This window comes from Erpetoichthys calabaricus, chromosome 4, assembly GCF_900747795.2.
Source record: "Erpetoichthys calabaricus chromosome 4, fErpCal1.3, whole genome shotgun sequence".
Lineage (NCBI taxonomy): Eukaryota > Metazoa > Chordata > Cladistia > Polypteriformes > Polypteridae > Erpetoichthys > Erpetoichthys calabaricus.
The window spans coordinates 35,462,380-35,489,279 of record NC_041397.2 but is presented as its reverse complement, the minus strand read 5'-3'; the positions used below and the strand labels follow the sequence as shown (position 1 = coordinate 35,489,279).

The 26,900-nt window shown below is 37.4% G+C and overlaps 1 protein-coding gene across 2 annotated transcripts in view; it reads left to right on the top strand.

Annotated features, from left to right (window-relative positions):
* The window catches only part of wdr95 (WD40 repeat domain 95), a 121,066-nt gene that overhangs the window by 61,071 nt on the left and 33,095 nt on the right, over positions 1-26,900 (top strand). For both annotated transcript variants that reach the window (XM_051927186.1, XM_028799330.2), the window contains 12 exons: positions 4,291-4,373; positions 4,479-4,571; positions 4,793-4,838; positions 5,775-5,821; positions 11,436-11,553; positions 14,222-14,291; positions 17,479-17,722; positions 20,416-20,521; positions 21,010-21,161; positions 21,955-22,057; positions 22,475-22,581; positions 22,806-22,885. In XM_051927186.1, coding sequence (XP_051783146.1) covers positions 4,291-4,373; positions 4,479-4,571; positions 4,793-4,838; positions 5,775-5,821; positions 11,436-11,553; positions 14,222-14,291; positions 17,479-17,722; positions 20,416-20,521; positions 21,010-21,161; positions 21,955-22,057; positions 22,475-22,581; positions 22,806-22,885 — 1,249 coding nt within the window. The remainder of the gene's footprint in view (positions 1-4,290; positions 4,374-4,478; positions 4,572-4,792; positions 4,839-5,774; positions 5,822-11,435; positions 11,554-14,221; positions 14,292-17,478; positions 17,723-20,415; positions 20,522-21,009; positions 21,162-21,954; positions 22,058-22,474; positions 22,582-22,805; positions 22,886-26,900) is intronic.

Genomic DNA, 26,900 nt, shown 5'->3' with positions numbered 1-26,900 from the left:
GTGTTCATAATAAGTGCAGTGCTTCTTCTTTCAGCTACTCTCATTAGGAGTTGCCACAGTGGATCATCTTCTTCCATATCTTTCTGTCCTCAGCATCTTGCTCTGTCACACCCATCACCTGCATGTCCTCTCTCACCATATCCATAAACCTTCTCTTAGGCCTTCCTCTTTTCCTCTTCCCTGGCAGCTCAATCCTTAGCATCCTTCTCCCAATATATAAATAATCCTTTATAAAATGGAGTTTAAAATCAATCAACAAATGAACATTCCAAGATGTAGGTTAAAATCAAAGGTTAAAATACAGTCAGGATTAATCCATTAAAGCTACTCATGTACCTTAGTGCCTTCTTCTGCTCAGCTATTATGGTCTCCTCAGAGAGAGGAGACATTCTCCAGCAAGCACAGTCGAATCTTTATCCAGTTTGTGTGCCCGCTGTCATCCCTTGCCATTTACAGGGACCCTGTGAGCCGTGCTCCCTGAACTCACCACCATACCTTGGCATTCTTTGGGACTTCCCAGAGCAGTTGGTTAGCGTCCAGGGAGCAGGAGCGACCCTTCTCCATGAGTGGCATTCAATTGCTGCACCTGGGCCACTGTTCCCAACTGCTTGTCTCCTCTCCATAGCACTGAATCCCGCTACTCTTTTCTTTTCCTTTTCTTTTTTAACCTTCTGACTCTTTCCTTTATTCTCCTTTTTATTTGCTCTGTCTTTCTTCTCCTTTTCGATTCCCTCTACTCAGGCTCCCTTTATACTGCAGTGGGTCCAACATCCTGATTACTGTCTGCAGAGTGCTGATGAGGAACAGCCAAGCTGATCTCATCTGATAATAGGTAATCAGCTCACCAAACACTGAACACCCACAGAACCCAAGGCACATTGTTTTTATTTTAAAAATCCGCACCCTGCTATTGACCCTTAAGGTACATCACCATACCTTCTTTTTGTATTTTTCCCTCTTTCCTCATCATCCAGCTCCTTTCCAAATTTTCCCCAGTTTCATCTACATTTATTCTATTAATGACATGAAGATGAGGCCTACTACTTGTTTACTGGACTCTTATCTCCACCACACTTATCAAATCCTGCCTTCATGACATAACCACTTCTGTAAAAGCCTGGTCTTGATGCTGATAATCTGAACAATTTTTGGCCTTTCTCTAGCTTACCTTTTCTGTCAATAATTCTGGAGTGTGTTGTGGTCTCCCAACTCAGTAGGTAATGGTTTCAGAACACTTTATAGCTGAGAAACTTCCCTGATTCGGGTAACTAATGATTTTTTTACTGTATGACAGCAGACTCTGGGAAAAACAGTATTTTAATTCTGTTAGATCGTATTGCAGCATTTGATACTGTTAAGCATGATATTCTACATTCCAGAATGGAGAATATTCAGGGTATTTCTGGCACGGTCCTCTAGTGGGTCAAGTCCAAATAGTTTAGTTAGTCTTAACAACAGCAGGTCCAGCATAGCTCCAGTCACACAAGGAGTTCCTCAACACCTTGTCTTTGGCTGTCTGCTGTGCTGTATCTACATGCTTCTGTGCTAAAGCACTTTAGGGGTACATGATGGTGCAGGTTTTAAAATAAAAACACTGTGGCTCAGGCTGTATGGATGTAGGTGCATGTGGCTGCAAAGCTGTTCAGCCCTGGAATGTTCATTGGGGAAATTGGCTAAGCACATTTCCACATGAGGGTGCGATTAGTTATGCCAGTTTTCTCATCGACTCCCCATATGTCATTTGCACCTGCACTCATTGTAGATAAAGGAAGTCTGATTGAGAGAATGACGGGAGAAATGAAAGGAATTCGGTGAAAAGAGAGCAGGATTGTGAGGGTGAACCAGAGCTGTGAAGTGAAAGCAGTACAGTTGGGGAAGCCCCACAGACTAAATTATATCATAGTTTTGGACTGAGTTATCATTATAATGAGGATGTTACACAGATTTCAGTGTTAAAAGGAACAGTTTATTAGATCATTCTCAGCTCACAACTTGCCTTAGTGAAATTAAAGCCTAGGTGGAATATAATACTTTAAAACTAAACTGCTACAAAACAAAAGTCATGCTAATTGGCACTAATGTTCAGCTTAAGAAAAGTATCATCAGTACCCTCATCTTCTGCAAGGAATCTTGGAACAACCTCCCTAAACTAATCAGATCATATGATTCAATTCAGTCCTTCAAAAACTACTTAAAACACATTTGTTCATTTATCCTGACATTCTGATCCTTTTTTGTCCTGACGTTTAGGGTGATTTGCATCAATGTCACACAGTATATTATTTGTTCAAGGTTTTTTCATTGTATATTATATTTTTTTGTATTTTTATTTTGCTTTATTTTCTTTTATACTATTTCAGAACTGTTTATATTATGTATTTATCTTTATTTATTGTTTTATTTGAGTATTATTTGTATCCAAAGTTGTATATGCTCTATTGTTTATTCTTAATTTCTGTGAAGCATTTTGAGCATGGGAAAGGCACTACATAAGCAAAATGTACGTATTATTATTATTTTTAAGTGGTGGTTTATCTTGAATTGCTAGCAGATTAAACTACTTTGTGTGGTTGAAGATAACCAAATGTTCTTTATTAAAGCCTCCAGCTTTTTCATTTAGCTGGGGACTGCATTTCTGTTTTATTTTGTCTTCATTAATCTTGTTCTCTCAACCTCTATCTTTCTCTCTCTGTCTCTCTGTCTCCCAATCAGTCCTATTTATTGTTGTGGGTTTGCTTCACTGTTTTTCATTTTCTTTCTCTTCAAGCTTCATCTTCTTTAACTGATCTTGTTGCATCTTTAAAAACAGACATAAATTAAAGTGTAGTGCAATGCAATAAAACCACAAATCAATCAAAAGCAATAATGGTATTTTTTGATTTCTTGAGTACTGCTTAGTACAAGTTTAAAGCGTCACAGCATGCAGTTTTACAGTTTAGGCATCATGGATTCAATTACCATACCCAGACCGCAGCTCTCTTTCAATTTCAAATTAGTGTATTTGCAAAGTTTGTTAACGTACTGGTGAGTACTGTTGCGCTGCACATGTTGCTCCCTCCATCCCATTTCGATTGAATGTCAGTGTATCATGATGCCCGCGTTGCTTGGTTGCGAGCACATGAGTAAAAAAAAAAAAGTCTCAGCTTGAGACTTGTTCACAGTATAAGCCCCCTAATGCATATAGACATGAGGAAAATGTGCAAACCTCACAAAATATTAACTGGTTCATTGCTTGTGTAGTTGTGAGGCAGAAAAACAAAAAATTGATTATGTTTTGACACCTTTAACATATTAAAAGTATGGCAACTTTATGTTTGTAATTCACTTGTCTTTGCCGATAGATCATTAATCTCTGTGTCATGGATCAATTTCAAATAGATGTTAGTTAATTTACAGTAATCCCTCGCTATATCGTGCTTCGCCTTTCGCGGCTTCACTCCATCGCGGATTTTATATGTAAGCATATTTAAATATATATTGCGGATTTTTCGCTGCTTCGCGGGTTTCTGAGGACAATGGGTCTTTTAATTTCTGGTACATGCTTCCTCAGTTGGTTTGCCCAGTTGATTTCATACAAGGGACGCTATTGGCAGATGGCTGAGAAGCTACCCAGCTTACTTTTCTCTGTCTCTTGCGCTGACTTTCTCTGATCCTGACGTAGGGGGATTGAGCAGGGGGGCTGTTCGCACACCTAGACACTACGGACGCTCGTCTAAAAATGCTGAAAGATTATCTTCACGTTGCTATCTTTTGTGCAGCTGTTTCCTGAAACGACATGCTGAACGGTGCTTCGCATACTTAAAAGCATGAAGGGCACGTATTGATTTTTTTATCTGTCTCTCTCTATCTCTCTCTCTCTCTCTCTCTCTCTCTCTCTGCTCCTGACGGAGGGGGTGTGAGCTGCCACCTTCAACAGCTTTGTGCCGTGGTGCTTCGCATACTTAAAAGCCAAACAGCCCTATTGATTTGTTTGCTCCTTTGAAGAGGAAGATATGTTTGCATTCTTTTAATTGTGAGACTGAACTGTCATCTCTGTCTTGTCATGGAGCACAGTTTAAACTTTTGAAAAAGAGACAAATGTTTGTTTGCAGTGTTTGAATAACGTTCCTGTCTCTCTACAACCTCCTGTGTTTCTGCGCAAATCTGTGACCAAAGCATGACAATATAAAAATAACCATATAAACATATGGTTTCTACTTCACGGATTTTCTTATTTCGCGGGTGGCTCTGGAACGCAACCCCCGCGATGGAGGAGGGATTACTGTATTTGTTTTTTTGTTTTGTTTATAGGATCGTCCTTTAAACAGAACGCCAAAATGGGTGACTGATTTTACTACTATGTCTCAATACAACAAACTTATTTTAGGCACTGGGTAAGATTTACCTCTAAAATTCATGCTTCTTGTCAAAAATTGTATTTTTGCTGGGGTTTTGCTTTGAATTTATTTTTAAATAATTTATTTTTATAACTCTAATAGTGACAGAGAAATCCAGCTTTATGAACTCTCTTCCTTAGAACCTTATTGTCAAGTGAGTGGACTGGAAACTGTGCCTCTCAGATTAGACTATTGGTAAGAAAAAACTTTTGACTGTCAATATTCACTGATTAGCTAAGACTTTAAATTATTATTCTGATGAAAACAATTTCAAAAGAATGCATGCTTGGGTGTTTGGTAACATTTTAAGAAAGTAAACAAACCTAAAAAAACTAAATCAAACACTGTACAGTATGTTCTTTAATTTTGTACATTTTCACTTCCATTGAGTGGATTTTATGTTTTTATGTGAACAGCGGGACAGACATTGATGAATGCATCATTCTTTATGGGGATGATCAGGTAAGGTGTTTGGTCCAAGTTTTGAAACTATTCTTTCTTACTGATTTACTGTGTGATCAGGTGTTCAAAAATAATATATGCTTGATTGTATGCTTATTTTATACAGAAGTTCATGAAAGGTATATGTTCCGTTTAACAGATGTTTCAGAAAATAAAAATAAAATCTAGTCTGAATTATTATTTTTATGAATCAATATCAGTTGTTTTATATCCCATGAACTTTACTTGTAGGACAGTAGTATATTTTTAAGTATACTGATTGATTATCAACTTATAAATAAAGGTTCGCCAAATGGATGATCACATAGTTCTTTTATGTATTTACAGTATTTACTTGGTTTTCCCATTAGATATATTGTACATTTGTTAGTGTGAACCTTTTATTATTTTTTTGGCCTTTATAAGTACATTAAACATGGACCCTTCAAATGTTGAACTCTGAGACGTTCAACTACACAGGTGTTTTAGCAAAAAAAAAATGGAATCTCCTGTTTCTTTATTACCGGGCTACACTTGTATATTCTGTCAGCATCAGACATAAAACAGGAATTAGTCCTGGGTGGAAAGGCAATTTATAGCTAGGCAAACTGACTTTACTTGCACACCCACACTTTCTTATGCTAGGTCAGTTTAAAGTCAGCTATCAAACTAAAACACATATCCTTAGCATGTGGGAGTAAAAAACTTGAAGAAAAAAAAGGGGGTAAAATTTGCATACTCCAAAGAGACAGTAAGCAGGACAATAGTGGGAATAACATTGTTAGTTTGATTTTCATCCCACATCAGAATTGATGCTGTATGATTGAATGTGTAAGTATACCCTCTGATAGAATGCATGGGATTGGCTTCTGTCTTTTTGCACTTTCTATATGTAGTTTCAAAAAATGAATAAATCAATGATTGAATTAATGTTTTTATTTTTTGTGTGTTTTTCAGGGATCTGTGAATGTACTGATAATAAAATCAGTTGGAGAGATTTTAAGGTTTGTACTCTAATGTTATTCCATAGTCTTGTTATTCACATGTTGTACTGTATGGTTCTCTTCATAGCCCAGCTTACATACTGTACATGTAAGGTAATAAGAGACATATAGTCAGAGCAGTGGGGGTTCAGGGTGGGTATTTGTCAGGGTTGTATGGCAATCTGAGTATTATTATAGTTGTGTACACCCAAATCCCACTTCTGTGTCTCTGCTTTGTACCATATAAGAATATTGATTACATCCTGCCTGAAGAAGGGGCCTGAGTTGCCTCGAAAGCTTGCATATTGTAATCTTTTTAGTTAGCCAATAAAAGGTGTATTTTGCTTGGCTTTTCTCTACCATATAAGAACAAAATAATTTATAGCTTTATGGCCTAATTTGAATTAAAATGAGAAAGCATCTCAGTCTTATGGTAACCTGTGTTCAGGTGATCCATGCTGGGGAAATTCTGTAGTGTGCTGGTCTGGTAACATTGTTTCAAGCGAGGCATACAAAATCAACAAGCTACTTAAGAAGGCTGGCTGTGTTATGGGATGTTCTCTTAATTCATTGAAGGTAGTAGTGGCGAAGAGAATAAAGATAAAACAGATGACCATTGCGAACAATGCTGCATACACTCTGTATAACATACTATCAATAAGTATCTTTAGCCAACAAATTATTCAGCAGTAGTTTGTCAAGAAATGCTACTGAGGCTCCTTTTTACCTATGACAATACACTGTTAAAATGCCTTATTGTGACTGCTCTCTTATTAGCCAAGTTGAAAGTTTTTTTCTTCTTCTTTTTAGTTCTTGCATGTATTTAAGAGGGGTTTTTGTTGTTTGTTTGTTAAAATGTTTTTATTTTTCATCAGCTTCTGTAAAAGGTAAATTTCCCACTTGATAGATAGATAGATAGATAGATAGATAGATAGATAGATAGATAGATAGATAGATAGATAGATAGATAGATAGATAGATAGATAGATAGATAGAACTTTATTTGACCCAAGGGAGAATTTTGGCTTTTTATAGAAGCTCTTTAAATACATAAATGCATATTGTAAATTAGTAAATAAATAAGTAAGTAAAAAATTTTACACACACATTGGTCTGAACACACAGCAAAATGACTGTAAAGCAAGAAAATTCAAAAAAAGAAAAGTTCTGACTTGGTTGTCACAGTCACAGTGAGACATTATGCAGACGTGTTGCTCTCGGTATACTTGGAGTCCCAGTAGTGCTTCTAGACACACTTCTGCTGAATAATTTTTTGGCTGAAAGTCCTCAGCGTCAGAGGGAGGATGTACAGAATTGTTCATAATGGCACTCAGTTTTGTTTTAATTGTCTCCTTCACTACTACCTCCAGGTGGTCCAGAGAGTGTTCTATAACTGAGCTTTCCCTTTTAATTAGCTTGTTGATTCGATGGGCCTCTCTTTAATGTTACCATTCCAGCAAAGTACAGTGCAGAAAATCACACTGACCATCACAGAGTTATAGAAGATGTGAATAATATCACTTCCCAAATTAAAGGAGCACAGTCTCCTTAGGAAGAAGAGTCTGCTCTGACCTTTCTTATATAGTTCCTCTGTGTTCCAAGACCAGTTCATGTTGAGTTATCTGGTTTCTTAGATTTCCAGATAGAATGGGGATAGTACTGAAGCTGAACTTAATATAACAATATTCAATTACTTATTGTATAGTCAATTGTTCTATATCATAATTTATTAAATTGAAATTTTTGTAAAACTAATAAAAGGGAGAAAAACAGCAGCTGAAGTTACATTATTCCACTTGAATAATCTTTCTGTTCTTAGTTATAGTAGTACAAGCATAAAAATTAAATGCAGTGCCAAGAACCATGCTGACATTGCAGTCGTAGTGGAGTAATTACTGCAATCTCTAAAGTAACATATAAAAAAGCTAGCAGTGCTGGACAACAGTATTTGAATCAATGTTGTACTTCAGGCAAACAAGAGTTACAAATACACCAAAGAAACTCTCTGTACAGCTTTTAAGTAAAGTACCAGATTCACCAACTGATTAAGAGGATTGTAGAACAAGTGTAAGATGTTTTTCTAAAAACACAAACACAGACAAGGTCCAGTGAAAAACAATGGATGTCATGTTCAGCAGTAGTGGAGATAATATGTACATCTGATGTCCTCTTACAATTATATTCTCAGTAAAAGTAAAGTATCAAATTCCAATCTGGAATGCTAGAACAGATGCATTAATTGAGAATATTAACAGTGGAAACATGATAGATGGATATTTAGTGGAAAAATGAAATGTATAGTCACAGCAAACCTATATCCAAGGAAGCAATTAAATTGAATTAGTTTCTATGCATGAGGAAGACAGTAATACCCAGGAGGAAGAAAGAGCCATGGTTTAGAAAGAGAGGTCCTCTTGGATATTCAAAAAGGAAAAAGCAAAACATAATGAACATAGACCAGTACAGGAATGGACCACTGACAGTGAAGGCAAAAACAGAGCCAAACAATAGTATTAATAATACGTGTGTATGTTTCACTGTGAATGCATGAGAATGAACTAGAGGAAATCAAAACATCTAAACAAACAAGAAAGGTGAAGTAATATAAGATGGTGCCCTGTTGGGAAGAGATTATTGAGTAGACATGTGAAATTCTGAAGAGAGGCAATAGTCAGGGGTGACTAAGAAACATGTTTTGATATAAAAAATGTACAAATAATGACATAACATAAAGATCCTTGTGTAGGCAGAGAGAACTGGTGATCGACAATATGCTGAGACTTCCTTTGGTTAAAACACTAACAGTCTATGATATGATAGCATTACTGCTAGACACTAGTTACACGTGTATACCGCTGTAAGCTTATAGAGACTGAAGTGTGAAGAAAAGTGGTTCATTGCAAGACTGCTTTAATTTTGCCAGATGAAACATGTTTAGAGACTCCTAATCAGATCTGGTTGAGTATCTAAACATTGTAACAGAATTCATCAAAAAATGAATGAAAGATGTATATGAAAACAATCTGAATATTTCCCAGTAAATAACAACTGATCACAGGTGACATCAGTAATTTACTGAAGGTGCAGAGAAATACATTATATAAACAAGAAATTCAGATACAAGCTCTGGAAAGCAATCAAACTTTCTAAATATCAGTATGGGAGACAACTAGAGACGGAGTATGCAGTAGCAGCTTTAATAATTCATGCAATCTTTGTCAGGGTTTATGGAAACATATAGAGTACATATTAAAACCAAATCTAATTTCATCAGCACTTTTTTCCAGATAAACTCAAAACTTTCTAAGCACTCTTTGATCATGATAATAAGTACCCTGCCATGGAATTACCTGCAGCACCACCTGGTTCCTCCTTTGTTTCTGACTGGTATAAATCTGAATCATAAAACCTATTGCCACAGTCCTATTTATAGTCTACACCTCAGCATTTAGCACCATTGTACTGTCAAAACTGACCATCAAACTACTTAATTTAGGACTTAGAGCCACCCTCTTCAAGTAGAATTGAGAACAGGCCCTGCACAGGGTAGTGTGCTGTACCCTTCCATCTATACTCCTTTACCCAGATGCAGCTCAAACTTGATCATTAAATTTTCTAGTGACTCTTTTATCATATGTCTAATCATCGACAATGAAAAGATAGCTTACTGAGAAGCCTTTAATGTCTCACCTTTAATGTTAGCAAAACCAAAGAGCTAGTCTTAGGCTTTAGAAGGCAGAAGGCAGACCACACTTACATTTGCATTTAAGGAGAAGCTTTGGAGAGAGTGAGCAACTTTAATTTCTTGTGATAACTATCACTGATTACCTGAGCTGGACACAACACAGTTCTTGTCGAGAAGGCTCACCAGTACCTCCACTAAAACAAATGTCTAATGAAAGTTCAGAGTTCTCCATTTCGTCAGACTAACTTCTATAAAGCACTGTGGAAGATGCTAAAGGTGGCTGAGAATATTCTCAGCACCCAGCAGCCTTCTGTTCAGTATATACAGTGCATAACATACACTGCCTTAGAAAGGCAAACACTATTATTAAAGAACTCATCCATCCCATACTTGCTTTTCTCACTCCTTCCTTAAGTAAGTGAGTAACCGTTTCTATCTATAGATCACAAGGTTAGTGAACAACCAATCATAATAACAAATATTGCAAAACATTTGGTAACTGTGTGAATCTATGTTAAATTTTTATATATTTTTTGGGAGTTTGCATGTGCTTATTTGGCTTTGTTCGTATTGCAATATTGTCACTGTTCTGAAAAGATATGCAAATCAGAAATTTACATTGTACTATGTGCACAAGACAGTAAATTTCAAAATGGTTTTTTATCTAACAGTGGCTTTAGAATAGAATTTTTATGAGCAAGTCTCAATATTAGTTTGATTGATAATTCTTAATTGAATCTGTATGAGTAAGTGTACTGTATGAGTGTGCCTTGGAATGAACTCGTGAATCCTAGAATTGTTGGTTCTCACTGTGTGCACACTACTGCCAGAATAGGCATCTTCTCCCCATGATCATGAACTACTGCATATAAACAGGTTAGGAAAAAGATGAATGGAATGTCTTATTAATATAGTTTGGTCTAATAGCTGTGGCACTAGACTGTAAGGGAAACATTTTCTAGTATTCTCCCTGCCTCTGACTCACTTGTATTACTCTGAACAAGTCAATTGCTATACTAAAAATGTAAGTATGTTTTGTTTTTATCTAGTTTTTACTCTTAGTATACACTGTATAAAAATGAAATAAGGATTGTTTGTACTGTCTCTGTCAGACCTTTATAGACCTCCTGGGCACAGCCATCAGCAGTGTGTCTGTCTGCCAAAGACAGTGTTGACCTTGTCAAGAGGTTTACTTACCTCGGCAGCGACATTCATGTCTCTCGTGACTCTTCCTATGAAGTCAGTAGATAGATTGGGAGAGCATGGGGGGTAATGAGGTCGCTGGAAAGGGGTTCGTGGTGCTCTCAATATCTATGCAAAAGGACAAAGGTCCAAGTCTTTAGAGTGCTGATGCTTCCTGTCTTGCTATATGGTTGCGAGACATGGACGCTATCCAGTGACCTGAGATGAAGACTGGACTCCTTTAGTCATCTGACACTTCGGAGAATCCTTGGGTACCACTGACTTTGTGTCGAATGAGTGGTTGCTCACGGAGTCCCGAATGAGGCACATTACCTGCATTGTGAGGGATCGTCAGTTACAGCACCACAACCATGTAGCACGATTCCCTGAGGGTGATCCAGCTCACAGGATAGGATCCAAGCAGCTGGACCAGGCCAAGGGGATGCCCATGTAACAGCTGGCTGTGGCAGATACAGGGTCATTTGCCAAGGGTGGGACTGGACTGCGTGTCTGCCCTGGGTGGTTGCCAACCAGGATCCCAAGCTGTTTCGTCATGTGGTGGGTGTGGCAATATGCTGTACCAGTGCATGCTCCCCGACCTGGCCTGACCTGTCAGTGTCCTTAATATATTCATTCACCTTTTATGTACAATTGATAATATTTAGTTTGATGTATGTTTGTTTTGTCACATTTTTATAGAGTATTTTGGATTGAGCATTCCACAATATTTACAAACTAATCCAATTATTTGTTATCTTTTTTCATAAGAACATGGAAGAAGCTCCCAAAAGTTGAAAATATACCAAACATTGGACTTGAAAGTGCTCTTCTCTCAGATAACATTAGCTTCATTCACTGGAAAGTGCATGATGACTGGGTAACACAGGTGATGGTTTCAGTGTTTTGACTTATTAGCAGTATTCTTTGTTATTTTTGAGATTTATTAGTCAAGTTCTCTGTACCGATGATTAGCACTAAATTTTTTGGCTTTGCTTCCTGGCCTGCACAGTTTCTGTGTGAAGTGTGCATTCTCTCCCTGTGCCTACATGAATTTTATCTGGGTATTCCAGTTTTCAAACCAAAAACAAGCAGCGTTATAGCATTGGTGACTCATAATTGGCCCCATTTGGGTGTGTGCATGAATATGCCCTGTAATGGTTTGACTCATCCTTCTAAGGTTAGTTTCTACCTTGTACCCAGTGGTGCTAGGAGAAACTGTAGCCCCCATGAACTGCATTAAGTAAGTCTGATTGTGGATAAACAATTTGTCAGATACTTACCAACAATAGTTGTAACTTATGAATGTTAATTTTGATTAACAGTTGTCATTTAGCTTTCCCTGTTTCATATCCTTATATTCTGGGTCATGGTCATAGCTAGCAGCTTTTGGTTTCGTCAGACAGAAACACTTCTGGATGGGACTCTAGCCCAACAAATGCTGTAGACATTCACGCTAATATACTTTCTCTGACGGACCAACTTAGATCAGCCTATTGACAGAGAAGCAAGTTTCTCTGCTGTGGTGAGAAATGGAAAATTAACACGATAATTATACACTGCGTCTGTAAATGGATTTAAAGGTATCTTGAGATATGTTTGGAGATACTATCAAAGGTACCTAAGATATCTGTAAATCAGTATAAGATTTTTTTTATAAAATTGATTTAAAGTAATCCATCCATCCATCCATCCATTTTCCAACCTGCTGAATCTGAACACAGGGTCACGGGGGTCTGCTGGAGCCAATCCCAGCCAACACAGGGCACAAGGCAGGAAACAATCCCGGGCAGGGTGCCAACCCACCGCAGGACACACACAAACACACCCACACACCAAGCACACACTAGGGCCAATTTAGAATCGCCAATCCACCTAACCTGCATGTCTTTGGACTGTGGGAGGAAACTTAAAGTAATCCATATAATCCATAAGTCCTTTATAGCACTCTTACAATGATTTACACAATTTTTTAAATAGCTTCTTTTATATTTAGCAATATATTTAAATTATAGATCTAATTAAATCATTTTCTTTCTATTTAAATGACTTACAGTTTTCACTTACTGCCTATTTAAAGGTGAAGTAGGAATGTGTCCCAGCCTAAACTGAATTATTTAAACTCTGATATTTAAGTAATAAATGCACCATTTGAATCCTTGATATCCTGTTTCATTGTACATTTGCAGCAGTACACTTGCAACCTGTTTTAATTTATGCAGGAATAAAATATTGATTAATCACTCAAATTTGCAAACTGAAAATCTTAAAATGGTAATTTAGCTTGCCACACCAGTGTGCTATCAGTTATCTCTGATTCATAGATAGATAAATTGATTAGAAATCAGCTTGTGAAATTTTTCAGTGACATTTACAGTAGTAGAGAATATTATTAATTAGGCTTTCAGAAATTATTTAGTAAGGTAGAAAGGTATAAAAAATGTACGTTTTAAGCTTATTGATGTAATTTCTGAATGTGTCTGAAACCCTCTAAGGAATAATTCGTATGTCAGAATATTTTGCCTTTTATCAGCCTTAAGTGGACTGAGAAAACAGCAGGTTTAAGACCGATCATATAAGCTGTGTGAGGCCGTCACTTAATCTATTGTAATTTTTCCATTTAAAAAATTTTCAAAAGCCACTTTCTTCAAATCCAAGGTTGCAGGTGAGTGAAGCATCTTATAGCATGGAGAGCAAGGCAGGATCCAACCCTGGGCATAAACACCATAGTAGGCTACTTCAGTGGCACCAGTTAACTTAGAATGGGACATACAGTCCATATTTACATTCATCTACCTGTCCTATTACTAACCACTCTTCCATCCATCCATCCATTTTCTAACCCGCTGAATCCTAACACAGGGTCACGGGGGTCTGCTGGAGCCAATCCCAGCCAACACAGGGCACAAGGCAGGAACCAATCCCGGGCAGGGTGCCAACCCACCGCAGGACACACACAAACACACCCACACACCAAGCACACACTAGGGCCAATTTAGAATCGCCAATCCACCTAACCTGCATGTCTTTGGACTGTGGGAGGAAACCAACGCAGACACGGGGAGAACATGCAATCTCCACGCAGGGAGGACCCGAGAAGCGAACCCAGGTCCCCAGGTCTCCCAACTGCGAGGCAGCAGCTGTACCCACTGCGCCACCATGCCACCCCTAACCACTCTTAATTCAGTTTTAGTGCCACAAGGTTGAAGTCCATCCTGGATAACTTTCTTGATGATTGCAGTTTCCTTTCATAGTTGACTGGAGAATTCAAATGACTTTCAAGGTTAAATGAATATGATGTGAATGAATGTCCCGTGGGTCTGGTTTTCTGTTCATGTCTTGTCTGTGGAGTAGGCTGCCGTGACCCAGTACAGGATAATGAATAATAAATGTTTATAATTTACAACACTAAAAAATCATAATATATAATAAGATTACTTTGGTCAAAGCATTATCATTGTGTCCATGATTCCCATTAATTGCCAAATCATGCTGGTCTAACTATGACTGGCTGATATTACACATTTCATTTTTAACCTTTTGTTTTATTATTTCAGATCAAATATTATGACTGCATCAGAGCTGTTATTTCCACCTCCAACCATGAAAACTCAGCCCTAGTCGTTGGTATGGATTTATGTTTTTGATACTTCTGGAAAAAAAAAACCTTTAGTATTCAAGTGTCATATTGTAACATATTAGAAAAGTTGGTTTGTCAGTGCTATGTGAGTGTGGAAAGTGTATGTTCCCTCCATGTCCCCTGATACTGTAATTCTAAATTGGTCTGGTGTGAGGGAATGTGAACATGTAAAGTGTGAAACTTTGTTGCCCTTTACAGGGTTGATTTCTGTATTACACCTCAGAAACTGTGATAGGCTGTGACCCCTGTAACAAGAAAAATGAGTGGATAATCTTTTGCTTGTTTAATGTGCGTTTACTTTATGTATTTACATTTTATTTTTACCTGATCGATATGAATATATATTTTTTTCTATAATCTGATTTATGAACTGTCAATCTAATCAACTAAAAACAAGGTACTTTAGGACAGCACTGGAGTTATGTGATATACTGTATCTGTCCAGACATCTGAGATATTTTTAGAATTGTGACTTCACAGCTTAATTAGCCTAAAATGGTGGAATTAACCTTCATGCAACAATAGAGGATCAATGTACAGTACTAAAGAACTAAGCCATGTCATTTTCAATTCAGCTTAGGCTTATATTGTACATTATTTATTAAGCAGTATCAGAGCACTGCTTATATTTACAAATACAGAAGACCAGGCTTAATGTACAATACATAACAAAAAGATACAGTACGTATATATATGTGTTTACACAGATATTACTAGGCTATTACCTTTCATGTGTGATCGAATTCAAGGCTCATTACTTTGGTAAAGTAAGTTAAAGTATAGGAAGATGAGATAAGGAAATATACAACAAAAGTCAAGAAAGCAAAATCTCCAGGCTCTAAAAAAATAAACATTTGGATAGACTTTGCCCTTTGGAAACAGTCAAGACTAGATCCAGCCAACCTTCCATAAGATTATTACTATTTACAATATTTAGCTGTGCAGGGTGGTGTCCATTACTGTAATGTGCTATAAATGTGATGGTCTGACTGGTATCACTACAAAGGCTGGAGAAGTAAATTGGTCAGATGTTAAAGCCTTTTATTAGTACACTGTGTTAATGAGAAGAATTTCCAGAGATATTTGAATGATTGAATTTATCTCTATATACAGTATATAAAATTCATTGTCTGTCTGTCTGTCTGTATGTCTGTCCGCTTTTCATGAGAGAACTACTGAATGGATTTAGATCGGGTTTTGCGACCTCTCTCATTGCGCTATGCATCGTAGTGCGCTTGTGGTACCGATTTATTTGCATGAATCCGAGAAACATGCAGCAGGCCAAGGGGAGGGGGAGCGGGGATCTCCTCACTCTCGCACCAGCCTCAGGGTGTGCACCTTACCTCCACTTAGCTAGCGAACGAGAGAATTACTGAACGGATTTAGATCGGGTTTTTTTCTATAATTTGTTTGAACATTTCAGTAGATTTTTCAACTTCTCTCATCGCGCTAAGAATCATAGTTTGCTTGCACGAGCGATATATTCACCCTAATCCGAGACAGAGGCTGCTGGCCAAGGGGAGAAGGAAGCGTGACATCAGGAATTGGGAGCCGGGTCTTCACTGTCCTGTTTCACTACTATGTGGGTGGAGCCATGTGGGACGGCTAGTCATAAATATAAATATCATCTTTGCCTTTATGCTTACAGTAAAAAAGAAGAACAAAACATTTACTTTCAGTATTATACAGTAACTGTTCTTATAGGATCTCAAAGCTCCAAAAGTCAGAGTTTAAATCTTAGTTTATTCACTATTTGAGTGATGTTTGCATGTTTTCCCTGTGTCTGTATGTTTCATAATAAATTTTGTAATGTGTGGGAATGTTAAGCAATCCATTACCTTATTTTTCAGAGGTCTTGTTGTAAAATTAGCACAAAGCTTAACTGGAAGCCATTGAAGAGACTTTATGAAGTGGACTTATCTTGGGGTGTTTATGAATTGCAGTAATGAACTTTTCTTTTGAATTGATTATAGAGATAATAAGAGTGCAAAATATTACAGTAGTCAGTTCTGCTCAGAATAATTGAATGAACCAACTTTTTTTGTTTTGCCTATACTTGGCAGCAAGATCTGAATGACACCAGTAGTATAATTAGGTTTTATTAATAAATGCAACATAGATTGTACATGGAGTTAGAGCTTATCTTGGCAGTGTTGGGTACAAGGCAAAAGACATTTTCACATGGGGCAACAGTTCACCACAGGCTCATACAAACAAATATTGGCAAATTTAGACTCACAAGTTTAGATGTATGAGAAAACTAGAGTACCCAGAAAAAAATACAAGTAAATTCTACTAGGAGATAAGTTATTTAAACCCATTCCTTTAGAGCTACAACCACAGCACTACAACCCCTTGTACAGTAAGTCAAAATGAACACTATTCAAATATGTGATTGCGTTTATTATTTGTTGCTTTTAGGGTGATTCAGTTATATTGTGTTTGACATGGTAAAACATAATGCAAAAAACAATTACTTATATGTTCTTCTTTGACAAGATTCTTTTTTTGGATTCATAATTAAATATCCAAAGCATTGTGTAATTTTATAGCATACTTTCATTTTATCACGAGTGAAGTTATCAAACTAATTCAGATTTTGCAACCAAACCTCCATCCATTTTATGAGCCTACTTTTTATAGTACATGATCATAGACTCTCATTAAAAACAAAGTGCTAAAAAGTCTGATCAAGAGGCGCTGATAGTCTGGGATTTAGAATGGATATCCGTCCTGTTTTTATATTTAGAGAAATAATATCTATTTTAGGTGAGTTACAGGAAAGGATCATTAGCAATAGGTTGCCTTTTTGTTTGGGTATATTATGTCTAGATAGATAGATAGATAGATAGATAGATAGATAGATAGATAGATAGATAGATAGATAGATAGATAGATAGATAGATAGATAGATACTTTATTAATCCCAAGGTGAAATTCACATACTCCAGCAGCAGCATGCTGATAAAGAAAATATTAAATTAAATAGTGATAACAATGCAGGTATACGACAGACTAGTCTCCATTACTGCCAGAATAAACTCTAGTTGATTTGTTCAATTCTCTAAAAGTGTTCAAAATGAACCCCTACTGTGTGTAAACAGATATTGAAATAATTATTCATTGTGACAAAATTCCACTAGGTTTAATTATAAAAAAATGTTATTTTGATAGGTTGCACAGTTGGAACCACTAATGTAGAACAGCAGATGAAAGAAATAAAAGAAATTTGTAAGGATGGCAAATTAAAAAAAGGACCCGTTATAATTGGACCTCCACAGAAGAGAGCAGAATGGGATCAAACAGTGTTTCGAGTCTACAAAGGTGTGAAGACCTATGACTTCTGCAAGGACCACAACCTCTTAGTAACTGGTGGAATGGACAGGATAATTCGAATGTGGAATCCATATGTACCAGGGTAAAAAGTGTATTTTAAATATGTTATTAATTATTTATTTTATGTAAAGTGTCATGAAATGGTAATTACCACTTTCTCTCAGATTTTGAATTTTAGTGTAAATCCTGGCCTAGTTCATGCAGGTTAGGTTAATAGGTACTGATTAATTGGTACGAGTGTATTTGCCATGTGAAGTCCAGTTCCTGAGGTCTGGACAAGACAGATAGCTTCCAAGATGGATAGTTTCATAAATAAGTTTATATTATCACATTAGTTTCTATATGTTTGTGTGTGTACTTTACTATTAAAAGCAAGAACTGACATTATTGTTTTAATTGATCATAAAATGATTGTTCAGAAGCAGCCCTTGCTTTGTCAGAGAGATTAGTAAGAAGGCCAGCTATATCTTGGAACATAGTAGCAACCCTCATGACTAAAATGTTTAAATCTTACAGCTGTTTTACTCTTAGTGTTGTACATATTTTTAGCACTAAATCATAAAGGGGGTTAGGTGGGGGCTATGCCTCAATCAGTATTGTTAGATGTGTGTAAAAAACTGCAGCCTTGTGATGCAACTATAGTGAAGTTCTTTCTTTCTTGATTTTTGTTACTGGATCTGTAGAATACATTGAAAGTTTGTGTATCCCTAATGCAAACTAAATTTCCTCTAGGTATAACAAAGTGTGCTTACCAAGATTTACAGTTAGGTCCATCAATATTTGGACAGAGACAACTTTTTTCTAATTTTGGTTCTGTACATTACCACAATGAATTTTAAATGAAACAACTCAGATGCAGTTGAAGTGCAGACTTTCAGCTTTAATTCAGTGGGGTGAACAAAACGATTGCATAAAAATGTGAGGCAACTAAAGCATTTTTTTAACACAATCCCTTCATTTCAGGGGCTCAAAAGTAATTGGACAAATTAAATAATTGGAAATAAAATGTTAATTTCTAATACTTGCTTGAAAACCCTTTGCTGGCAATGACAGCCTGAAGTCTTGAACTCATGGACATCACCAGATACTGGGGTTCTTCCTTTTTAAAGCTCTGCCAGGCCTTTACTGCAGCGGCTTTCAGTTGCTGTTTGTTTGTGGGCCTTTCTGTCTGAAGTTTTGCCTTCACCAAGTGAAATGCATGCTCAATTGGGTTAAGATCAGGTGACTGACTTGGCCATTCAAGAATTTTCCATTTCTTTGCTTTAATAAACTCCTGGGTTGCTTTGGCTGTATGTTTTGGGTCATTGTCCATCTGTATCATGAAATGCCGCCCAATCAATTTGACTGCATTTAGCTGGATTTGAGTAGACAGTATGTCTCTGAACACCTCAGAATTCATTTGGCTGCTTCTGTCCTGTGTCACATCATCAATAAACACTAGTGTCCCAGTGCCACTGGCAGCCATGCACGCCCAAGCCATCACACTGCCTCCACCGTATTTTAAAGATGATGTACAGTAGTATGCTTTGGATAATGAGCTGTTCCACGCCTTCTCCATACTTTTTCTTGCCATCATTCTGGTAGAGGTTGATCTTGGTTTTATCTGTCCAAAGAATGTTTTTCCAGAACTGTGCTGGCTTTTTTAGATGTTCTTTAGCAATGTCCAATCTAGCCTTTCTATTCTTGAGGCTTATGAGTGGCTTGCACCTTGCAGTGCACCCTCTGTATTTACTTTCATGCAGTCTTCTCTTTATGGTAGACTTGGATATCGATATGCCTACCCCCTGGAGAGTGTTGTTCACTTGGTTGGCTGTTATGAAGGGGTTTCTCTTCACCATGGAAATGATTCTGAGATCATCCACCACTGTTGTCTTCCGTGGACGTCCAGGTCTTTTTGCGTTGCTGAGTTCACTGGTGCTTCCTTTCTTTCACAGGATGCACCAAACTGTAGATTTTGCCACTCATAATATTGTAGCAATTTCTCGCATGGGTTTTTTCTGTTTTCGCAGCTTAAGGATGGCTTCTTTCACCTGCATGGAGAGCTCCTTTGACCGCATGTTGTCTGTTCACAGCAAAATCTTCCACATGCAAGCACCACACCTCAAATCAACTCCAGGCCTTTTATCTGCTTAATTGATAATGACCCGAACTACAAAGAGGACTATTTCATTTATGTTAGGTAGAATGCCCAAAGGGGACTGGGCGGTCTCATGGCCTGGAACCCCTACAGATTTTATTTTTTTCTCCAGCGTTCTGGAGTTTTTTTTTTGTTTTTTCTGTCCACCCTGGCCATCGGACCTTACTCCTTTCTATGTTAATTAATGTTGTCTTATTTTAATTTCTTATTTTGTCTTTTATTTTTCTTCTCTTCATTATGTAAAGCACTTTGAGCTACTTTTTGTATGAAAATGTGCTATATAAATAAATGTTGTTGTTGTTGTTGTTGACATAACGACGGACTTGCCCACACCTGCCCATGAAATAGCCTTTGAGTCAATTGTCCAATTACTTTTGAGCACCTGAAACGAGGGGATTGTGTTAAAAAAATGCTTTAGTTGCCTCACATTTTTATGCAATCGTTTTATTCACCCCACTGAATTAAAGCTGAAAGTCTGCACTTCAACTGCATCTGAGTTGTTTCATTTAAAATTCATTGTGGTAATGTACAGAATCAAAATTAGAAAAAAGTTGTCTCTGTCCAAATATTTATGGACCTAACTGTATTTTCTTCTTTTCTTTTAAGTTGTGAATAAAAATCCTTTTTTGCTGTTATAGTAAGCCAACAGGAATTTTAAGAGGTCACACTGCACCTGTTTTCTATTTGCACATCTCTTCAGAGGACAGCAGGATCTATTCAGTGTCTAGTGATAATACAGTTAAGGTTGGTTTATTTCTAGTTACTATTTTCATTTTAAAGGTCTGTCATTGTTATATGTCTTTATCAGTGTCTCATTTTTAAATACCTGGTGGTTGTATTTCAGTAGAAGATTAACTTCTGCACTATTAAAAACTGCTTTGTTTTTTAAAACTATGTTGCAGCTTCAATTCAAAACTTTATCTTGAATGTCATGGTTCTCTGCGGTTGGTATTTCATTTCAGTTCAGTTTATTTTTGTATAGTGTCCTTTGCTCAGTTAATGTTCATAGTATTGTAATAAGTACACAGTAAAAGTACACTTACAAACAAATTTTAAACTCATTAACTGTGCTGAATTGATTGTGAAGAAGAGGGACTTAATCCAATAACCCTGTGATGTATGACTATGAATGTTTCAATATTTGCATTTAATTTTTACATTTTGGGTTTGTGTGTGTGGTAATTATCTACGAATTACATTCAGCAGTCCCCCCCCCCCCCACTTTTTTTCAGATCTGGGACATCCAAGATCAATCATGCCTGTTTACTGCAAATCCAAAAGCCACTAGAATACGTGGAGATGTCTTTGCCTGCCATTTTGCACCAGCACTTAAAACTCTTTACATTGCGACAGATTCTTTGGCGTATCTCAGTCTCAGAATAAAGTATGTCCTTTTTGATTTGCTTAAGTATTTCAGTTGATAATTATGACTTATTTTGCTTTCAAATAAGGTTTTGCTCTATGTTTGTTAAAATAATTATTAATATAATAAAATGGTGAAATTTGTGCGGGCAAATTCTGTAAAAGTTTATTTATCCCATTGTTTCTTCATCCCTTTCACTGCAGTTCAGGGATGTAAGGAGAAAGAACCTGTCCTAACATTCGTTGTGACAATACAGAATCCAGTGCTGAATTCCAGTCTATTTCAGGGTGTACCAATTTATTAATAGCTTAATGGATACATTTGGTGTTTAAGAAGTCTGTGATTTTTTTGTGTCATCACCTTCAGGACAAGGACATAAAAGGCTAAATTATGGAGAATATCTAGATTTCATCAAAACCTTTTCTGTTTTCTTATGCCTCCAAGATGCTTTTTCTTCCAGCTATAATCCATCCATCCATTTTCCAACCCACTGAATCCAAACACAGGGTCACAGGGGTCTGCTGGAGCCAATCCCAGCCAACACAGGGCACAAGGCAGGAACCAATCCCGGGCAGGGTACCAACCCACCGCAGGACACACACACACACTAACCTGCATGTTTTTAGACTGTGGGAGGAAACCGGAGCACCCAGAGGAAACCCACGCAGACACGGGGAAAACATGCAAACTCCACGCAGGGAGGACCCGGGAAGCGAACCCAGGTCTCCTTACTGGGAAGCAGCAGCGCTACCACTGCACCACCATACTGCCTTTCCAGATATAATGTAACTGTAATTTTATCCATCTCTTTCAGGCCGCAGCCCCAGCCCCATTTAATAGTGTCCCATAAAGAACCTGTTCTGTGTTGTCGTTATAATAATGAGTTCAGACAAGTAGTCAGCTGTACTGAAGGATCTGTAAGTAAAGTTTTATTTTGTAGTGTTAATTTTATTGTAAGTAAACTATTAAGTGGTAAAAGACTTTTTTCAGTAAAGTTAATTTGTTTAACTTTAATTTGTTAATAAGATGAATGCTATTTATAATGTAGTTTATATCCTTTAAAGAAAAGCAACGTTGCACAAGGTGATGTACTTCTTAGCTGGGTCATATAAACCAAAATAAAACAAAATAAAATGTAAAAAAAATACACATACTGGGAATAAGCAGTACTGCTCATATTTGTGTAACATAGCAAATAAGCAACATTGAAACAGTTGTTTGAAATATTTCATTAATTACTACTATTCTGTTGTTTTCATAGGCCTCAATTAATGAATGCTTTTCATTGGTTTTGCAAAGTGATGTGTTTCATAAGTAATCTGTCTTTTTCCAAGGTTGTCAAAGTATGGGATTATGAAAAAGGAAATCAAGTGTTTGAGTTCTGTGGTGCACATGATGATTCTTCCATAACATGCATGGCCTTTGACAACAGCGGCCGACGGTACTTTTTGGTTTATTTGCTCATTAAATGTATTGAACAGATAGTAGGCACAAGTTTATTTTTAATGACAAGAATTGTTTTATTCTATCTATCTATCTATCTATCTATCTATCTATCTATCTATCTATCTATCTATCTATCTATCTATCTATCTATCTATCTATCTATCTATCTATCTATCTATCTATCTATCTATCTATCTATCTATCTATCTATCTATCTAGGCTTGTCACTGGTGGAAGGGATGGATGTTTGAAGATTTGGAATTTCAATAACGGTCACTGTCTTCGTACTTTAAAAAAAGGTAAGACACAGTCATCTGCAGTGATCTGACAGAATTATGCATGCTAGACACTAAAGAAGAATAATGGTAAAGGTGATAGAAGTGGTAGGAATATTCTTTTCCTTGTATTTGGACATCATGCAGTTGCTTTGAGAAGATGACAGATTGGGAACTAAGTTTCATTGGCACTAAGGGTGAATCCATTTTTCACTGCAGTACTTTACATCTGAGTATATAGTGTGCAAGTAAGGTATTTTGATAAATTAAGCAATTAGTTCACATACAGTATACAATACCATCTGCAAAAGAGTTTTTTATGTGATGTCCATATTATCATGTAGTTGACATGACTCTAGTTTAATGATTTGTTTTTTGTCAACACTGTTATTAAACACTCCCTTGTTGTACTGGTTCTATTTGATGAAATGCTAGTATATAATGGAGTCAAAAGTGCATTGGATGGAAGACGAAATCCATCCATCTATCCATTATCCAACCCACTATATCTTAACTACAGGGTCACGGGGGTCTGCTGGTGCCAATCCCAGCCAACACAGGGCGCAAGCCAGGAAACAAACCCCGGGCAGGGCACCAGCCCACCACAGGGCACATACACCCACACACCAAGCACACACTAGGGACAATTTAAGATCGGCAATGCACCTAACCTGCATGTCTTTGGACTGTGGGAGGAAACCGGAGCACCCAGGGGAAACGAAGACGAAATTTAAGCCCTTAATTGTAATTTATTTTGATGATGTAATTTAAAGTGTAATTTCCTCCTGATCTACTGCATATTTTTGATTAGTGAAATGGACAACCTTCTACTTCCTGAATGCACCTTCAAAATTTTTAGGAGTGGTTTTTGTACCCCAATGTTCTCATCCTGGGTTTTCAGTTATACTAACTAGTAGGTTACCCTAGAGTTAATTTTTCTTAACACTACTTCTGCATCCAAAAGTCGTTGTTCTGCACCTTCTCGCATTTTCTGCTTCTGTACGTGTTGTGTCTGACTTTCTCCTGATATATTCTGAAACTTTTAAACATCATTTGTAGTAACCAAAAGGCGACTGGTTTTCTTCTCTTCAAATACAATTGAAAATGATTGCCATATGTCTGATTTTCCTTTTTTTGTTTTTTCACCAGTTTTGAAAGTGTTTTCAAAATCGCTGGTGTTTATATTAGTAATATAATATGTGTATATATATGTAATTGCACATCATTGTAAAAATAGCTTCTTACATGAATGAAAGGAAATTAATACATTTTTATAGATTTAGTGTTATTCCTTGATCACTAGTCTTTTTCAGCAGCATTGTTCCATTCTGCAAAGGTTTTAAGCTGGATTATGCAGACAAACTTTTTTTAAACTGATAGCTTTCATCTAGCCATGGAACACCCTATACTATTAAGCTTCTTGTGCTTGGACTGATAATAATAATGATAAGGAAGCACTCAGTTGATCATTGCTGTACAACATTTAGTACAGTACAGTACATTCAGTTGTTTTATTTGTGAAACATGTAAACATTTAGTCTCCCTCAGTTTATCCAAAAAGGTTATGAACAGTATGTTTTACGGCATCTAGCAGCAGAAAGAAGCATGGTGTGGCGGGCGGTTGGGCGCCATGCCCAGCCAGGACGCTTGGAAGGACCAGGAGAGGGATTACAGTAATCCCTCGCTATATCGCGCTTCGCCTTTCGCGGCTTCACTCCATCGCGGATTTTATATGTAAGCATATTTAAATATATATCGCGGATTTTTCGCTGCTTCGCGGGTTTCTGCGGACAATGGGTCTTTTAATTTCTGGTACATGCTTCCTCAGTTGGTTTGCCCAGTTGATTTCATACAAGGGACGCTATTGGCAGATGGCTGAGAAGCTACCCAGCTTACTTTTCTCTTTCTCTTGCGCTGACTTTCTCTGATCCTGACGTAGGGGGATTGAGCAGGGGGGCTGTTTGCACACCTAGACACTACGGACGCTCGTCTAAAAATGCTGAAAGATTATCTTCACGTTGCTATCTTTTGTGCAGCTGCTTCCTGAAACGACATGCTGCACGGTGCTTCGCATACTTAAAAGCTCGAAGGGCATGTATTGATTTTTGACTGAAAAACAAACTCTGTCTCTCTCTATCTCTCTCTCTCTCTTTGTCTGCTCCTGACGGAGGGGGTGTGAGCTGCCGCCTTCAACAGCTTTGTGCTGCGGTGCTTCGCATACTTAAAAGCCAAACAGCCCTATTGATTTGTTTGCTTTTCTCTCTATCTCTGTGACAGTCACTGCTTCTGACACGCACTCCTTTGAAGAGGAAGATATGTTTGCATTCTTTTAATTGTGAGACGGAACTGTCATCTCTGTCTTGTCATGGAGCACAGTTTAAACTTTTGAAAAAGAGACAAATGTTTGTTTGCAGTGTTTGAATAACGTTCCTGTCTCTCTACAACCTCCTGTGTTTCTGCGCAAATCTGTGACCCAAGCATGACAATATAAAAATAACCATATAAACATATGGTTTCTACTTCGCGGATTTTCTTATATCGCGGGTAGCTCTGGAACGCAACCCCCGCGATGGAGGAGGGATTACTGTATACCTCCCACGGGCCACGAGAGGGCAACCGCCAGGGTGCGCTCGGTGGATCCTTGAGCCCTGGAAGCCATTACTTCCGCCACACCAGGAAGTGCTGGCGGAAGGAATTCCAGGGTCACCCAGAGTGCTTACGGGTGCTCGTGCGGCACTTCTGCCACACCAGGAAGTGCCGGCGGAGGTTCATCAAGGTGCACCTGGAGCATATCCAGGTGAGCATAAAAGGGGCCGCCTTCCAACAGTCGAGACGTAAGAGTTGGGAGGAAGAGGACAAGGCTTCAGAGGAAGGAGAGAAGGCGGCCCGAAGAGGACCATTAAGCGGTCCAAGAAAAGGGTGTTTGGTGCTGGAGCACTGTGTGCTGTGCGGAACTTGTTTATTTGTAAATATTGTAAATAAACAATGTGTGGTGGACTTAAGAACGGTGTCTGTCTGTGGTCGGGCTGGCTCTCACAATGGCTTGTAGCAAGAAAACTTAATGACTGTTTAAGCTGTTCAAGTAAATTACAAGCTATGATGTTCAGATAATATTCAGTACTTCATTGTGGTCTGCTTATGAGAGATTATTTTTTCATGGATCATTTCTACATTTTATAATTATGCTATACTGCTTTCTTTTCCATTTTTTTACGCTGTTGCTTTTGTTTTCATTATTACGCTGTAAGAATGTATTTTTTGCCTTCTGCCAGGAGAAAAACTGATAAGGTTTTCTAAATTTTCTAACACTGGGGTTTTGAAACTCCAGGTTTAACACTGTTTTGTTTATTGTACCAAAGCAGTATTATCTTAAAATTCCAAAAAGTTTTACCACAGAGTAGCATTTGAGACCTCACAACTGTTGTATCCTGAACATGCTGGAACACCACAGCCACTGATCTGATCAACCCTGGGACTTTTAAATTGCTCCTCTCGATTATTTTTCACACGGTAAACTACTACATCAAGAGAAGACAACAACCAGAGCGCTGAGATCACCTCAGCTGACTGCTGCTTTCCTCCCTGTCAACTTTTGATATGGATCACCTGACACAGCTTGACTGTGGATTTCACTGCCAAAAGATTATTCACTATAACCTAAGTATGAAATGAAAATATTGTTTTTGTAAGCAATTTTTTATTATTTTTAAAGAACAAAAGGGAACAGCCGAATAATAAAAGTTCAACTTCAAAAAAAGAATAAAGTCCTCATCCTATCTGAGGTATGAGCTTTTACTCACCCCCAGCACTGTGTAAATTAAACTCTTTGCTGCTGTTAAAAACTGAATTTAATTTGTATTATAGAAAGGCTTAATATTAAATTTCTGAAGCTAAGCCTAGCAAACTACAAGCCTTAAGATTTTGGAATTGTGAAGACTTTCTATTACATTTGTTAAAAATAAATTAATAATAACCCTCTGGACTTCAATTACCATTTATTTCAGTTCTATTCCAGATTATTTGTTGGAAAACCCTTCAG